Below are 18,170 nucleotides of genomic sequence, written 5' to 3' on the forward strand. Positions count from 1 at the left end.
GAATTTTTCCCTAAAAGCATAGATTTTAATAGGAAAGAACCATCTCGTTTTTAATTGCTAACAAATCAAAGGGCAATCTTGGGAGTCTTAAATCTTTGAAATGTCTTATAAATTCAATTGTATTACATTTGAGGAGAGAACACCTGACTCTTCACATATATTATATAAGAACATAAGAGTATCTGACTCTTCACCAATATATTGCATAAGAACGTTAGAGTACCTGACTCTTTATCCATATATAGAATGGTCCGTTTTTTAAATCTTTTAAAAAAAGAAACAAACAAAAAAGGATTTACCAGCTTTGCTGAATATCAGTACCCCTAGGAGACTCCTGAGAATGCTGATTGCTGGAGTCCACTCAGGATTTTCAGATCCAGAATCTGCAGAACTAGACTGAGTGTCTCTATCATAAGAAAAAAAAACACTAAAAACACCTGTTCATGTGACTCTGATACAGCCTGTGTGCAGATACGTATTTAGGAACTACTATTTGAGGAGACCTAAGTGAATCAGAACAAAATCTGTCATTCATTTATTTTGGTATATTTATTTTATTTAGTCGTAATTAAAAATATTATGTTCCTAAAATAAGTTTATTTATAGTAAAATATACATGTATGGGGCAGGATTTAAAAATTCATTGTTAATCTAACATGGACTTCATAGAAAATAGGCTCTTTTTCTATGCCATTTGGATGGATGAAAATAGAAGTGAAAAGTAATCTCAATTTGCTCCAATATCATTCCGTCTGTATCTTTTCCCCTTTCTGCTTTTCTTACTTGTCCTTCAAGTGAGGATTATGCAGTACTGAAAGAGGTGGTATAGGTGATTTGGGGATTTACTTATTTTTTTTGTTCCAACTCCAATAAAATACTGTAGTGTTAAAGTTTTGTTTTTTTTTTTTTTTTTAATTTTTTTTTTTCAACGTTTATTTATTTTGGGGACAGAGAGAGACAGAGCATGAACGGGGGAGGGGCAGAGAGAGAGGGAGACACAGAATCGGAAACAGGCTCCAGGCTCCGAGCCATCAGCCCAGAGCCCGACGCGGGGCTCGAACTCCCGGACCGCGAGATCGTGACCTGGCTGAAGTCGGACGCTTAACCGACTGCGCCACCCAGGCGCCCCTGTAGTGTTAAAGTTTAATTGTGTTCTCACTGTGACATTGTGTTCTTGAGTCTGTCCTGTCTCTTCAAAAATTAGTGCTACATTTAAAATTCATAAAGATCTATCACAACAAAAAATTCACTAAAATAATAAAATTGCAAGTTTTAGCTTTTCAGTCTTCTTTTGTAGGAAGATAACTCTGCTAATTTAAAGAAAAATTATGATGATTCTCAACTGTTATTACCAAAGGCTATCTGTGACCATACTGGTTGGTGAGTGAACAGGGGACTGTGTTTTACCACCAGCTTATGTAAATGGTGTGTTTTCATGTTACTTGTGATTTCTCCTTCAAATGGAAAAAAAAACGAATTATCTGTCCATATTATATAGTAATGGTATTTCTTCTGTATATCATTAACATGATTTTTTTTAATGATTATTTTTGAGAGAGAGAGAGAGTGAGCATGAGCTGGGGAGGGGCAGAGAGAAAGGGAGAAGAAGAGAATCCTAAGCAAGCTCCTGGCTGTCAGCACAGAGCCCGACATGGGGCTCCATCTCAGGAACTGTGAGATCACAACCTGAGCCGAAATCAAGAGTTGGATGCTTAACCAACTAAGCCACCCAGGTGCCCCTATCATTAACATGATTATACAATTAATAAACTGGTGTAGACCTGATGTCAGCAGTTGGGAACTAGTGTGCCTGGGTATTGTTTGATTGACTATGTTAACATTAAAACAAAAATAAAGTCTGTGAGAAACAGACTGGTCAATCGGACAAAGTATACAAAGACAGTCTCATAAAATGTGGTCATTGTCCATCTTGGCACTAATCACAAGAAAGGAGAGATGTCATCAGAGGCCTCAGTAAGTTGAGCACCTCTTTCTGGCATTGTTCCTTCCTGCTGTTGAAATGGATGGATCAGGGGTACCTAGGTGGGTCAGTTGGTTAAGCATCCGACTTCGGCTCAGGTCCTGATCTCACAGTTGATGAGTTCGAGCCCCACGTCGGGCTCTGTGCTGACAGCTTGGAGCCTGGAGCCTGCTTCGGATTCTGTGTCTCCCTCTCTGCCCCTCCCCTGCTCATGCTCTGTCTCTGTCTCTGTCTCTCTCTGTCAAAAATAAATAAACATTAAAAAAAAAAAAGAAATGGATGGATCAGGCTATCTAGTAATGACAAAAACATTACAATCATATAGTATACTTCCTCATTCTAATTTTCATGCTTCTTGATGACTGATCATTTGGTTTATACACAGGGAAAGAATACAGTGCTATAAACAAATTCTCCTAATATTTATGTGTATACCTTATGTACTCATTTTTAGTCTAATGAGCAGTAATGTGAATCAGAGTGATAGATCAAATCTCATCAAGCTGACACATCAAACTCTGAACCTGGAAAGATGTAGTGACAGATGCTATAGTTACAAAATATATAGTATGTATAACTGTGAGTATAAAAATGTATTTATTGTATTATTTATTTCTATATATTATTTTTTAATATATTATATAATATGCATATTATATAATACATAATATATTATTTTGTACTATCTATTATATAATATACATATCATATGATATATTATTTATTATATATATTATATATGTATAGTTGCAGTGTTTATCTTTCTGATTAGGAGAGTTGATTCAGTAATTTAGATGCTGGATGTATACACCTTCCTGATGAAGACATGTAAAATACAATTTGATATGAAAACTAAGGACGAAATGATAGTATGTTTTATATGAAATTGTGTGCAGATGAAGTTATGTAATGCTAGTGAGTATCAGTAAGAAAAAATGAAAATGTTCTGGTTAAAAAGGGTCCTGCTAATTGTATAACCTTCTGGAAGTATCTTAATTCTCTGGGCCTTAATGTCCTTCTAAATAAAATTTCAAGGTTCAAAGTAATTGTCTCTTAAGATCCCTTGTAGCTCAGAAAGTCCTGGCACCCCTGATTCTCTTGTATTTTGCTTCTTTTCTTCTAAGTCCTACTGAGATGACTGCCTTCGTTTAATCTGAGTCGGGAGGTCCATCTCCATTACGTATTTGTTTAAATTTGGGTGTATGTAATTATAAACCAAAGTTTGACAGATGATTGTTTCACCTTTAAAGTCAAGTATAACACAAGCTGGTATTTCAGAAAATGGACAAGAATCTCTTCAACTGTTTATTTCCATTTGTGTTCACAGGAAGTCCAACACAATTGCCAGCTTCATAGAATATCATTTTGTGCTGATGATAAAACTGACAAGAGGATATTCACTTTCATATGCAAAGATTCTGAGTCAAATAAACATTTGTGCTATGTATTTGACAGCGAAAAGTGTGTAAGTATGCCAGATGTTTTAGGGTGGTTTGCTCTGTTTTACAAGCCAGGAATTGTCTTGTTTCCGGCATTAGTAAAGTATTTGGAAATGAATAAGGTCTGCAAATACTTAGCTACACTAATAGGTTCATCCTGTCATGAGAATATGCTTCAGGATTTCATCCCTAACTGAATTCTCATGTTCATGGGCACAAGCTTGCATGCAGATTTCTTTCCTTAGAACGTCATGCCTGCTTATGTTATGCATTTATTTCTCTTATAATCATTTATTTCTAACTTTAATCTCAAATGTAGCTTAGTAATAGGCACATAATGCAAAGAGTAATGGTGAACAGAGTATTTTTTTTCTAAAATGTGATGGATATGATAAAAATAACTATTTTAAACTGCAGGAAATAAAATCTGTATGGCTCCATTAAAAAATCTCCAGTACTTTGAAAAGCTGGTTCTTGATTTTTGTTATTTAGAGAACTTAATATAATGAAAGGTAAATAGAATTGTATATGCATGAGTATGTGTCTGCCTGCATGTGTATTAGCTTGTGAATGTAATCGAATGTTCTCAGCAAGTAAAATCAACTAGGGAATTCTAAAGCTAAGTCCTACAATAGTTCTTTTAATCATCTGGAATCTTCAGAAAACCCCATGTCTTGATTATAAGCATAAGCCAATGTTAGTCATAATCTGGTCTGACGTCCTGTTCTAAAACATAAGATATGAATTCCAAACACAGATTGCAGCTATTAATGGCTTTAATGAAGGAAGAACAGCTAACCTCAACAACATTGTTGGCTTAGATGAAAAAAAGAACTTAATTCATTTATTGCTTATTTTTCATGCTGTTAAAAATAGCAAAGGATTAATAATATTATCACTCCTATGTAATTTATTTCTCTGGTTCCAGTAGGTGAGCTTCTTAAATACCTTTTTATTTGTCCATATAACTCCTACATTAGGTGGACAATAGATGCTCAATAAATTTTTCCTTATAAAAAAAAAGGACCATATAGAAAATTTTACAAAAAGTAGAGCAAGTTATTATATGTATTTTTAAGCTCTAATGCTCTAAAAATGCAAACTAATGTCCTAAGCTTCTTGGCATCATAGTACTTTTTGAGAATTTAATGAACATTATGGAACATCTCATCAGAAAAATATGGTTATCCATATGACAATATTATATGCACAATAAAGCATTTTATATAAAGTACAAGTTGTTTTTGAAATTTATCCTATTGAATGAATGCATTATATTTAATATTCCAAGTGTTTTTTAAGAGCATGATCATTTGCAGATGTTTTTCTCTATGTGATTGAGAAGATGAAAGTTGATATTTGTTGGATTTCAGCTCTATGTGTAAGATATCGTAACCATTTACCACATACACCAGGCAGTAAACTCAGTTGTCCTTCTTTCTTGCTTTATATGTAGAAATAAGCAGCCTTGGGGCCTTTGAAATATTCATAATTATAATTAATGATAAATATTAGCCTTCCTATAGTTTTGTGTCACATGTTTTTATTTGATCCTCATCCAGATTTATTGGATAATTTAAAATATAAGCTTGCCAGAATCCCTGCATAGTTATATTGTTTCAAAAGTATAAACTCTATTTCACCCTAATTGTAATTGTTTGTAATTGATTTCAAGAATTTAAATTCCTTGACCAATTATTCTCTTTGGATATAGCATATTAGCTTCTTTTTTTCTTGAAGGTTGAAAATAATGTATTGAAATGTAATTCAGTGGCTTACAGTATTAATGGGTATAAAAGGAGGGCACTTAAAAAAACAAGTTCATTTTGATTGAGGCTTGAGCTCAGGAAATCTATGTTTAACAAGTTCACCAACTGATTCTGCTGCAGGTAGATGGAAGTTGGGACTCTGAAAAGAGGTCCAAGATATCTCTCCAATTATAAGTGCACATGACTTTCATGAACTCAAAGAGGCTATGTTTCATCAGAATTGTATTATATCATTTTCACCTCAAGGTTTTATTTGCTTTAATTGTAATAATGACTATATTTATAAAATTCATTTGATATGTATGTAGAATTTTGACATGCCATCCTCTTTAATTGTCATTTTAAATAACTGATCATGGAGGATTAAAACAGGAAGAGAAATTATGACCCACTTGGCAGAACTTTTTCTGCTTACTTTACGATACCAAGGCCAGAGATTTGAGTGACTTTACCAGTTTACAAAGTTAGGTAGTAACAGAATCAGATTAAAATTTAAGACCTTAGATTGTCATTGTAGCGTTCATCCCATCATGCTCTATTATTTCCATAACTGTGACCTGTTCCAGAGCCCATTGGCTCTTATTGGGGCTTTTGTCTTATCTACCCATTGTATCTTTTGAGTACTTCTGTGAAGTTGTTGAGTTTGAAAGACAGATAAAACCGATCATAGTATGTCACAAGACTGGAATTCAGTACTTGTGGATCATTGTGGATCACATGGGGAACTAGAATACCCAGCCCTGCCAAGCAATAAGGAAGAGAGTCCAAATGAGGAGGCTGAACTTCTTCTTCACCAGGCAGTAATGAAGTAGTGCTCCCCATTCCCATTCCTCTACTGGAATTGTGTCAGAGTAAGCCACTAAAACACTAAGCTTAAATAATTTCTAGTCTTATAATATTGTTTTTTTTAATTTTTTTTAACGTTTATTTATTTTTTGAGAAACAGAGAGAGCAGGAGCAGGGGAGAAGCAGAGAGAGAGGGGGAGTCAGAGAATCCAAAGCAGGCTGCAGGCTCTGAGCTGCCAGCACAGAGCCCAACACGGGACTCAAACTCGTGAACTGTGAGATCATGACCTGAGCTGAAGTTGGATGCTTAGCCAACTGAGCCACCCAGGCACCCCTATAATATTTTTTTTAAGTTTATTTATTTATTTTGAGAGAAAGAGAAAGAGAGGCAGTGCAAGCAGGGGAGGGGTAGAGAGAGAGGAAGAGAGAGAATCTAAAGCATTCTCCAAAGAGCCTGACATGGGGTTTGATCTCAACCGGTCACTTAACCAACTGAGCCACCCAGGCACCCCAGAGTATTATAATATAATATCCAAAATAGGCAAGATTCAGTTGAAAATCACTCATCATATCAAGAAGTAAGAAGATGTTGAACTAAACAGAAAATTTGAACAGCCCATAACCAGCAAAGAAATTGAATCAGTAATCAAAAATCTCCAAATAAAAGTCCAGGGCCAGATGGCTTCCCCCAGGAATTCTACCAGACATTTAAAGAGTTAGTACCTATTGTTCTCAAATTACTCTGAAAAATAGAAATGGAAGGAAAACTTCCAAACTCCTTCTCCAAGGCCAGCATCACCTTGATTCCAAAACCAAAGACCCCACCAAAAAGGAGAATTACAGGCCTATATCCCTGATGCACACGGATGCAAAAACTCTCAACAAGATACTAGCAAATCAAATTCAATAGTACATTGAAAGAATTATTCACCACAATCAAGTGGAATTTATCTCTAGGCTGTAGGTGTGGTTCAATATTCACGTGATACACCACATTATTAAAAGAAATGATAAGGGGGTGCCTGGGTGGCGCAGTCGGTTAAGCGTCTGACTTCAGCCAGGTCACGATCTCGCGGTCCGTGAGTTTGAGCCCCGCGTCAGGCTCTGGGCTGATGGCTCAGAGCCTGGAGCCTGTTTCCGATTCTGTGTCTCCCTCTCTCTCTGCCCCTCCCCCATTCATGCTCTGTCTCTCTCTGTCCCAAAAATAAATAAATGTTAAAAGCAATGATAAGAAGCATACAATCCTCTCAATAGATGCAGAAAAAGCACTTGACAAAATACAGTATCCAATTTTGATAAAAACCCTCTACAAAGTAGGGATAGATGGAACATACCTCAATGTCATAAAGGCCATGAACAAATTACCCATAGCCAATATTATCCTTAAAGGGGAAAATCTGACAGCTTTTCCTCTATGGTTAGGCATAAGACAGGGATGTCCACTCTCATCATTACTATTTAACATAGTACTGAAAGTCTTAGCCTCAGCAATCAGAAAACAAAAGGAAATAAAAGGCATGCCAATTGGTAAGGAAAATGTCAAATTTTCGCTATATGCAGATGGTATGATCCTCTATGTAGAAAACCCAAAAGACTGCATCAAAAAATTGCTAGAACTAATACATGAATTCAGCAAAGTCGCAGGATATAAAATCAATGTCCAGTAATCTGCACTATACACCAACAATGAAGCAGCAGAAAAAGAAATCTATCCCATTTACAGTTGCACCAAACAACATAAGATACTTAGGAATAAACCTAACCAAAGAAGTAAAGCATCTGTACTCTGAAAACTATAGAACACTCAGGTGTACCTGAGTGGCTCAGTTGGTTGAGCGTCTGACTCTTGATTTCAGCTCAGGTCAAGATCCCAGGGTTGTGGGATCAAGCCCCACATCAGGCTCCACACTGAGCATGGAGTTTACTTATGATTCTTTATCTCTCTCCTTGTGCCCCTTGCCCCCACTTGCACTCTCTTGCCTTCTGTCTAAAATAAAAATAATTTTTAAAAAACCTTTAGGACACTCATGAAAGAAATTGAAGAGGACACAAAGAAATGGAAAAACATTCCAGGTTCATGGATGGGAAGAATATACATTGTTAAAATGTCTATACTACCCAAAGCAATCTACACATATTAATGCAATCTCTATCAAAATACCAACAGCATTTTTCATAAAGCTAGAACAAACAATCCTAAAATTTGTATGGAACCACAAAAGACCCTGAATAACCAAAGCAATCCTGAAAAAGCAAAGCAAAGCTGGAGGCATCACAATTCTGGACTCCCAAGCTATATTACAAAGCACTAGTCATCAAGGCAGTATGGTACTGGCACAAAAACAGAACATATACATCAATGGAACAGAATAGAAAACCCAGAAATGGACCCACAATCATATGGTCAACTAATCTTTGACAAAGCAGGAAAGAATATCCAATGGAAAAAAGACAGTTTCTTCAATAAATAGTGATGGGAAAACTGGACAGCATCATGCAGAAGAATGAAAATGGACCACTTTCTAACACAAAAATAAATTCAAAATGGATGAAAGACCTAAATGTGAGACAGGAAACCATCAAAATCCTAGAGGATAACACAGGCAGCAACCTGTTTGATCTCATCTGTAGCAACTTTTTACTAGACCCATCTCTGGAGGCAATAAAAACAAAAGCAAAAATGAACTCTTGTGACTTTATCAAGATAAAAAGCTTCTGCACCGTGAAAGAAAAGAAACAATCAACAAAACAAAAAAAGCAACCTACAGAATGGGAGAAGATATTTCAAATGACATATCTGACAAAGGGTTAGTATCCAGAATGCATAAAGAACTCATCACACTCAACATCCACAACCCAAATAATCCAGTTAAGACATGGGCAGAAGACATGAATAGACAATTTTCAAAAGAAGAACTATAGATGACTAACAGGCTCATGAAAAGATGCTTAACATTACTGATCATCAGGGAAATACAAATCAAAACTACCACGAGCGATTCCCTCACGCCTGTCAAAATGGTTAAAATCAACAACATAAGAAGCAACAGGTGTTACTGATGTGGCAAAAGGGGAACCCTCTTGCACTGTTGGTGGGAAAGCAAACTGGTACAGCCACTCTGGAGAACAGTATGGAGGTTCCTCAAAAGGTTAAAAATAGAAGTACCCTGGGACCCAGCAATTGCACTATTAGGTATTTACCCAAAGAACACAAAAAACTAATTCAAAGGGATACATGCACCTCAATGTATATAGCAGCATTATCCTCACTAGCCAAATTATGGAAACAGCCCAAGTGTTGATCAACTGATGAATGGATAAAGATGAGGTATAAATATACAATGGAATAGTTGTCAGCCATAAAAAACGAATAAAATCTTGCCATTTGCAATGACATGGATGGAGCTACAGAGTATTATGCTAAGCGAAATAAGTGAGTCAAAAAAGACAAAAAACATATGATTTCACTTATATGTGGAATTTAAGAAACAAAACAAATGAGCAAAGGGAAAAGGAGAGAGGGACAAATCAAGAAACAGACTCTTAACTATAGAGAACTGATGATTACCAGAGAGGGGGTATGGGAGGTATGAGTTAAAAAAAGAAAGAAAATAGAAACAAAAAATACTTTCTAATGTGATTCTAAATAGGCAATTCATAAGGCAATTAGATTATAACCTGGAAAGTTGAAGAGATGTAAAAAGAGGTAAGTTTTCTACATGTCACCTGACCTGAAAAATGATAACACTAGTAGACTGTGATTATACAAATATACAAATATATTTGTGATTATAAAAATATAATATGCATCCTAAAGCAATCATTAAAAAAGCTATATAATGAGATACTTTTAAAAGTACTATGGACAAGTCAAATTTTTATTGTAAAAGTATTTCAAAAACTCACAACAATACAGTGAAAAGAAAATAGAGAAAATAGGTGACAGGAAAGAAAAATTTAAATGGCACACTTAAGCTTTAATGTATCAAAAATCACATTCAGTGTAAATGATCTAAAAACACCAAATAAAAGAGATTGTTAGAGTAAAGAACCCAAATGTCCATCGATGGATGAATGGATAAAGAAGATGTGGTATATATACACAATGGAGTATTACTCGGCAATCAAAAAGAATGAAATCTTGCCATTTGCAAGTACGTGGGCGGAACTGGAGGGTATTATGTTAAATGAAATTAGTCAGTCAGAGAAAGACAAAAATCATGTGGCTTCACTCATATGAGGGCTTTAAGAGACAAAACAGATGAACATAAGGGAAGGGAAACAACAATAATATAAAAACAGGAAGGGGGACAAAACATAAGAGACTCATATATATGGAGAACAAAGAAAAGGTTACTGGAGGGTGTATGGGAGGGGGGATGGGCTAAATGGGCAAGGGGCACTAAGGAATCTATTCCTGAAATCATTATTGCACTTTATGCTAACTAATTTGGATATAAATTTTAAAAAATAAAAAATAAAATAAGTTAAAAAAAATGAATCCAGGTATATATTTTCTACAAGAAACTTGTTGCAAATATAGTGAGATGGGTGATACAGGTAGATTGAAAATAAAAGAATATAAAAATGTATATCATGTAAACATTACTTAAATAAAGCAAAAGTATACTAATATCAGATAAATTAGACTTTAAAATAAAGAAAATTATAAGAGACAGAGAAAGACTTTATATAAAGATAAAAGGGTCATACCACCAAGAAGGCCACCTAAATGTGTATAACCAAACAATAAACTTGCAAAATAAGTGAATCAAAAACTGATGGAACTCAAAGGAAACACAGGATAAATAGACTATGCACAATTATAGTTAAAGACTTCACTACTACCACTCTCCCCAAAATTAATAGAACAACTAGAAAGGAAATCATATAGAATATAGAATTACTCGTCAACCTTATCAGCCAAAGGGATCTGATTAATAGCTATAGGGATCTTCATTCAACAACAGCAGAATGCACATTGTCTTCTAGTGTCAAAGGAACATGTACCAAAATAAACCATATCCTGGACTATAAAATAAATCTGAAATATCATAAGGAATTGAAACAATAGAGTGCCTGGGTGGCTTTGTTAAGCATCTGCCTTCAGCTCAGGTCATGATCTCACAGTCTGTGAATTCCAGCCCTGACTCGGGCTCTGTGCTGACAGCTCAGAGCCTGGAGTCTGCTTCAGATTCTGTGTCTCCCTCTCTCTCTGCCCCTCCCTCACTTGTGCTCTCTGTCTCTGTCTCTCTCTCAAAAATAATAAACACAAAAAAATTTTTTTAAAAAATTGAAACAACAAGGAAATCAATTTACAGATCAGTAACAAAATTCTTCAAAAATTGGAGATGAAACATCATACTTGCAAATATTCTGTATGTCAGAGAGGATTTCTCAAAGGAAACTTAAAATGCAGTGAAATGTATATAAGTGAAATAGAATGTTATCAGCATTTGTGTAATGCAGCTAAAACAGTGCTGAGAGAAATTTATGACAACTAAATTAATACATTAGAGAAAAGGAAGTCTCAAGTCAATGATCTAAGCTCCTATTTCAAGTCCTTAGAAAACAAAACATCAAAACAAACTCAAAGGAAGAAAATAAGAATGATAAAAGGAGAAATTAATAAAATTGAAAACAAAAACAATAGAGAAACTAAAGAAACAGAGCTGGTTCTTTGAAAGATCATAAAAGTATCTAAATTTTAGTGAGATTAGCAAAGTAAAAATGAAAAAGAACAGACAGTAGTTACCAGTGTCAGGAATGAAACAGATTTAACTGCAGACCCTCAGATAGCAAAAGAACAATAAGAGAATACTATAAATAATTGTATGCACAAAAAATTGACAATATAGATGAATTGAATCAATTTCTTAAGAGATAAATACTACCATAAATCACCAAACATTAAATATATAACTTGGATAGCCCTCTAACACCAAAGGTAATGGAATTTATAATTTAAAACTTATTAAAAGAAAACTCTTCATGCCTAGATGGTTTCACTGGAGGAATCTATAAAATGCTTATAGAGGAATTAACATCCTATACAACCTATTTCAAAAAACAGAAGAGATGAGAGCACCCCTCAATTCATTTTATGAAACTAGTGTATTCCTTAATACCAAACGAGACAAAGACAGTGAAAAAGAAACAAACTAGAGACCAAGCTATATCCCCAAGGAATATATATGCAAGAATTTCTAATGAATTATTAGCAAATATAATTCTGCAATATATAAAAGGAATTATACACCAAGACCAAGTAGAATGTGTTCCAGGGATACAGTCTTGTCCAACATTAAAAAATCCAACCATGTGATCAATCATGTTAATAGGCTTTAGAAGAAAAACCATATGATCATATCAGTCAATGCTTAAAAAAAATTGTAAAAATCAACACTCATTCAGGGCTAGAAACTTAGAAAAATAGCAGTATAAGAAACTTTATCTATTTGACGAAGAACATTTAAAACTATAGGTTACAGTTTACTTAATGGTGAAAAAGCTGAATGCCTTCCTCCCAAGACTGAGAACAAGGCAAGGATTTTTACTCTACTACTCTTACTAAACACAGTCCTGGAAGTTCTAGACTTCGCAATAAGGCAAAATAAGAAAATCAAAAGCAAAAGATTGTAAAGGAAGAAATATTACTTCAAAAGATTCCAACAAAAACACCTAGATCTAATAAACGAGTTCAGCAAGGTGGCACAATACATGATAAACATACAAAAATCAATTGTATTGCTGTATATGAGCAATGAACACATGGATACAAAAATTTACAATTGCTTAAAAAAATACATAGGTGTAAATCTAACCAGAGATGTAAAACTTGTACAGGACTTATATGCTGAAAATTACAAATTGCTTATGAAAGAAATAAAAATAGATATAGATACAAGGAGGGATATGCAATGTTCATGGATTGGATGACTGAATCTAGTCTGTATGTCAGTTCTCTCCAAATTAATGTACAGGTTTAACACAATGTCTGTCAAAATCATAGCAAGATTTTTTTTATAGGTATAGGCAAGAGGATTCTAAAATTTATATAAAAAGGCAAATGAACTAGAATTGCTAAAACAGTTTTGAAAAAGACCAATAAAGTAGAAAAAAGTTTACCCTATTTCAAGACTTACTACATACTTACAGTAATCAAGACTGTGTAGTTTTGGTGAAGGTGCAGAGCAATAGATTAATGAAACAGAATGGAGAACACAATATTCAATCCACACAAATATATCCCACTGATTTTTGATAAAGGCACAAAAGTGATGCAACACACGCAAAATGCAAAAGATATCCTTTTCAATAAATGGTGCTTGTGAAGTTGGACCTCCATGGGTAAATAAAATGCACATTGACTTAAATCTCACACCTTATACAAAAATTAACTGAAAATGCATCATGGACTTAAATGTAAAATGCACAACGATAAACATTTAGAGAAAAACACAGGGAGAATCTTCAGTGTGTAGGGATAGGCAGAGTTCTCAGACTTGACACCCAAACCAGGACTCATAAATGGAAAAGGTGGCAAATTGGGCTTCATCAAAAATAACATTTGTGTGTATGCATGAAAGGTCTTATGAAGAAGATAATAAGATTACCTAGAATGAGAGAAAATATTTACAAACTTACATCAGACAAAGAACTTTCAAAACTCAACAGCATGAAAACAATTTATCAAATTGGAAAGTGGGCATAAGATATGAAGGATCATTGCATTGAAGAAGATAGTCAGATGGCAAATACACGTGAAAAGATGTTAACGTTGGTATCCATTAGGGAAAGGCAAATTAAAATCAAAATGAGGGATCACTATGCAACTATTAGAAAGACTATGATAAAAAATAGTGGGAATACCAGATGTTGGTGTGGAGATGGAAATTTGGTCCACTTGTACATAGCTATGAGAATATAAATTGGTACAAACACTGGCATAAACAGTGGGCAATTTCATAAAACACTAAACATGCAACTATAACGTGATCCATTTGGGCATTTATCCCAGAGAAATAAAAAATGTGCGTGTACACAAAAACCTACACATGAATGTTTATAGCAGCTTATTAGTAATAGCCCCAAAGTACAAATATCTCAGATAATGAGTGAATGGCTAAACAAATTCAAGTACAACAAATTCATGGGATACTACTCAGCAAGAAAAAGGAGTGAACTAGTAATGCATGCAACAACTTCCATGACTCTCCAGATAATTATGGAGTAAAGAAAGTCAATCCCAAAAGCTTACATACTATATGATTCCATTTCTATAATATTCTTGAAATGACAGAATTAAAGAAATGGAGAACAGAATAGTGATTTTCAGGGTGTAAGGAAATGATAAGGGTAGACTGGAAGAGGGTGTGGCTATAAAACAGCAAGATGAAGGAATTTTGTGGTGATGGAATTATTCTGTATCTTGATTATATTAATATCCATATTGGTTGGTGTGATTTGTAAGATAGTTTTTGCTTGTTTGTTTGTTTGTTTTTTGTATTCTGTTACCAATGGGAGAAAGTGCATGAAGGCTACCCAGGTTCTCTCTGTATTATTTCCTATAACTGCTTATTAATCTTAAAAATCCTGGAAAATAATTTATGCCCTATTTGGTCCAACCCTTTCATCTTATTTTAGGGAAATCTAGGCCAGAGAGAGTTAGTGCCTTCCTCAGAGTCACAAAGCTAGGTAGCAACAGAAGCAGAATTACAGTCCAAGAAACTAGATTCCCATTTCACATTCTTCCATCATGACATATTATTCCCATGACTGTGACCTCTCCAGCCAGAGTCGCTCTGCTCTTTCTGGGGCAAAGCTTCATTCTCTTAATTACATGTATTTTATATATTCAGTACTTCTGTGAATTTCTAAGAGCTTGCTTGAAATTTTCATGAAGGCCTACCCTAGTATGCCACAAAACTGGAACTTAACTTTATTGGTATCATGTCGTGTTATTATGATTTAATATTTATACAACTACTGTAGTCATCTCATTAGGTTTAAGAAATGAAATTTGAATAAGGATATTCATTATGATATGACTTATTTGGTTTCTGTAATATAAGGTGAATATACAGTCACTATGAACTGTGTAGCCATCATGTTTTCACAGCTTTGTTTCCAAATGTTAATATATATACTTTATTCACTGGATATTGCACTTGATAAAATTTAAGTAGTAGCCCCAATAAGCAGATGAAAGCTTCTTCCTACGTACACATTTTCTTTAATTATGTTGAGTGAGATGTAAATAAGGCAAAGTTTAAAACTTCTCTCTTACTCTTTCACTAATTGTGAAAAAGGGTTCATGTGTCAAAAGAATTATACGTTATTAGTAATAGAATAATAAAGCTTTCACAAGCTTTATTTATAAGCTATTTATTATATATTCTTATTAATCTCATGTTTGCCTTGTAATAATTTTTTGAAATAATTTTTTTTTTAATTTAAAACATTCTTGCTCTTTGTATTCATTAAATGATTGGGGGGAAAAATCTTCTTAGCTTAGTCATTCATGAAACTGGGCTGATGTAATTACTCAACAAGGAAATTCAAATTAAAAACACTTTGAGATAGCATCACTCATCCAGTAAGGTGACAAAATAAAAAGACTGTTCGTCAATGATGTTAGTGAGAATGAGGAGCAACTAGAACTCTCTTATTGCTGGTGGGAATGTAAAATGGTACAATTACTTTGCAAAACAGTTCAGCGGTTTCTTATAATGTCAAACATAGAGCTATTCTATGATTTAGCATTTCCATTGTAGATATTCAGATTTTGAAAACAGATGTCCACAAAATGATTTCAGAAGAATGTTTGTAGCCATTTTATTTATAACTAAGATATAACAAACGATACATACAACATCTGAGAAACTCCAAAAGAAGCCAGACAAAAAAGAATATATACTATATGGCTCAGTTTTATGGATACAAGGACAGATAAAACTGATTTATGGTGATGAAATTATAGCAATGGTTACACATAAGAAATGTGATTTGACTGAAAGTAGACATTGGAGAACTTTCTGGGATGATAGAAATATTCTATATGTTTAGTGATATGGTGGATATATAGGTATATACATTTATCATAACACAATCTGTGCAATATGATCTATACATTTTATTGCTTATAAAAAAATCTGAGGCTTGTAGAGCCAAATATTTTGGATATGAATTCAGATTCTCGCCTCACAAACTGAGACCTTCCAGAATTGCAGCCCCGAGGTGCCTGGTTGGTTCAGTCGGTTAAGCGTCTGACTTCGGCTCAGGTCATGATCTCATGGTTCGTCGGCTCGAGCCCTGCATAGGGCTCTCTACTGTCAGTGCAGAGCCTACTTTGGATGCTGTTTCTCTCTCTGTCTCTCTCAAAAATAAATAAACTTAAAAAAAAAAGAATCGCAGCCCCCATATGTATTATGGAGGTAATAATAATCCCCATCTCATAGATTCATTATGAGAATCAAGTGAGGTAATGTATGCAAAATATTTACTAGGGAACTAAGTTCTGTTTTAAGAAAAAGACATGTCTTATCATAAAAAGATCATAAAAAGATTATGATTTTTTAAAAGTTATTGTACACAATTATAACGATATCAAATGTTATTAATGATGAAACAACCTTGTTACCACTGAAATGATTCTATGTAGTGTACATCTTAAGTATTTGAGGGTAATATATTGTCTTATTAAGAGGACAATATAATTTAAAAAGTAGAAAAAATCATAGTTTACAAATATATCTTATTGTAAAACAAATACAACGAACACATCACCTAAAATTTTAAAGTTAGAGATATAAAAAAATTGGTAATCCTACAATCTATTATAACCACATTTACTATGTTTTAATATTATATGTGATCCTAACAATCAATACAACTCATTTTTTTATATGTAAACTTTTTCATTAGTTTGAATCATTGAGTACATATAGTTTGGTATCTGGCATTTTCGTTTCTTTAATATTCCTTAATGTAGCTTTCCCCCCCTTTTTTCTACTTTTGTTGTAAGACCAATGGTATTTAATATAATTTTCAGCATATATTTTGTATTTTTTAGTTTCCTGAGTTAAACACTATAAATTTCTTTTTTGATGACTAAAAGCCCTCCTTAAACATTTAGTGAACTACAAAAATGACAATGTCTTAATTAAATCTGTGTTATTCATAAAAAAGACTCAACTATAGAGAACAAACTGTGGGTTGCTGGAAGGGAGGTAGGGGGATGGGCTAAATGTGGTGGGGATTAAGGAGGGCACTTGTGTGATGAGCACTGAGTGTTATATGTAAGTGATAACTCACCAAATTCTACTCCTGAAACTAATATTACACCATATGTTAACTAACTAGAATTTAAATAAACACTTGAAACATTTAAAAAAATGTGTTATTAAAAAAAGCATATTTTCAATTTAGATTTTTAATAGCATATCACAAAGTTTTAGGATTTGCAGCAAATTAAAGCGTGGCATTTTCAAGATTTAATATTACCACCAGTTTTTAATGTCATCTGGAAGTCTTATAACTCAACAGGACTTATTCATGATGTGTTAAGTCGATTAATGCCTCTACCAATCTTTTTAAATAAAATGTTAATAAACTAAATACATTTTTATTTAGTGTTTACATTGTGCAAGAAGACACTGATACCAGTCCAGGTATGAATGAGGAAGGAATGAACTGGTGGACCCAGGACATCTGTGGCAGTTTCTGCTTGGTCAACCAGAGACTGAATTGTTTATAAGGCCAAATTCAAATGATAGATCTATGTTGTTTAACTGAACAACAAATAATATGGTTTACTATCACTTAATATTGGGAGGTTTCATATAAAAGTTCAGATTTCTGACCTCATCTCACATATTTAAAATCTGACAACTCTGAGTTGGAATTGCCCATTTCCACAAGCCAACAATGAATTGGAACTGAGTTCTCCACTTAGGGCATACCTCAAGTTTTCCGGGACACCACCCAGTCCGCCTCATTCAAGTTACCTGCCATGTTCAACATGCCCTCCTCATTAGGAAGAGCAAATAAGTAGCAAAAAGAGAGACTGCAGTTTGGGCACTGTGCTTTCTTTTAATAGGCGCCACATATTTGATGAAAGAAGAAAAACAAACTGGGAAAAAATACTACGATAAAATAGACGAGAGGGTGGATAGAACTCTTGCTTCCAACTTC

General features: G+C 34.1%; 1 protein-coding gene across 33 annotated transcripts in view; it reads left to right on the forward strand.

Annotated features, from left to right (window-relative positions):
* The window catches only part of GULP1 (GULP PTB domain containing engulfment adaptor 1), a 274,031-nt gene that overhangs the window by 228,771 nt on the left and 27,090 nt on the right, over positions 1-18,170 (forward strand). For all 33 annotated transcript variants that reach the window (XM_045480463.1, XM_045480465.1, XM_045480487.1 and 30 more), the window contains one exon: positions 3,309-3,446. In XM_045480463.1, the coding sequence (XP_045336419.1) occupies positions 3,309-3,446 (138 nt within the window). The remainder of the gene's footprint in view (positions 1-3,308; positions 3,447-18,170) is intronic.

This window comes from Leopardus geoffroyi, chromosome C1 (genome assembly GCF_018350155.1).
Source record: "Leopardus geoffroyi isolate Oge1 chromosome C1, O.geoffroyi_Oge1_pat1.0, whole genome shotgun sequence".
Classification (NCBI taxonomy): domain Eukaryota; kingdom Metazoa; phylum Chordata; class Mammalia; order Carnivora; family Felidae; genus Leopardus; species Leopardus geoffroyi.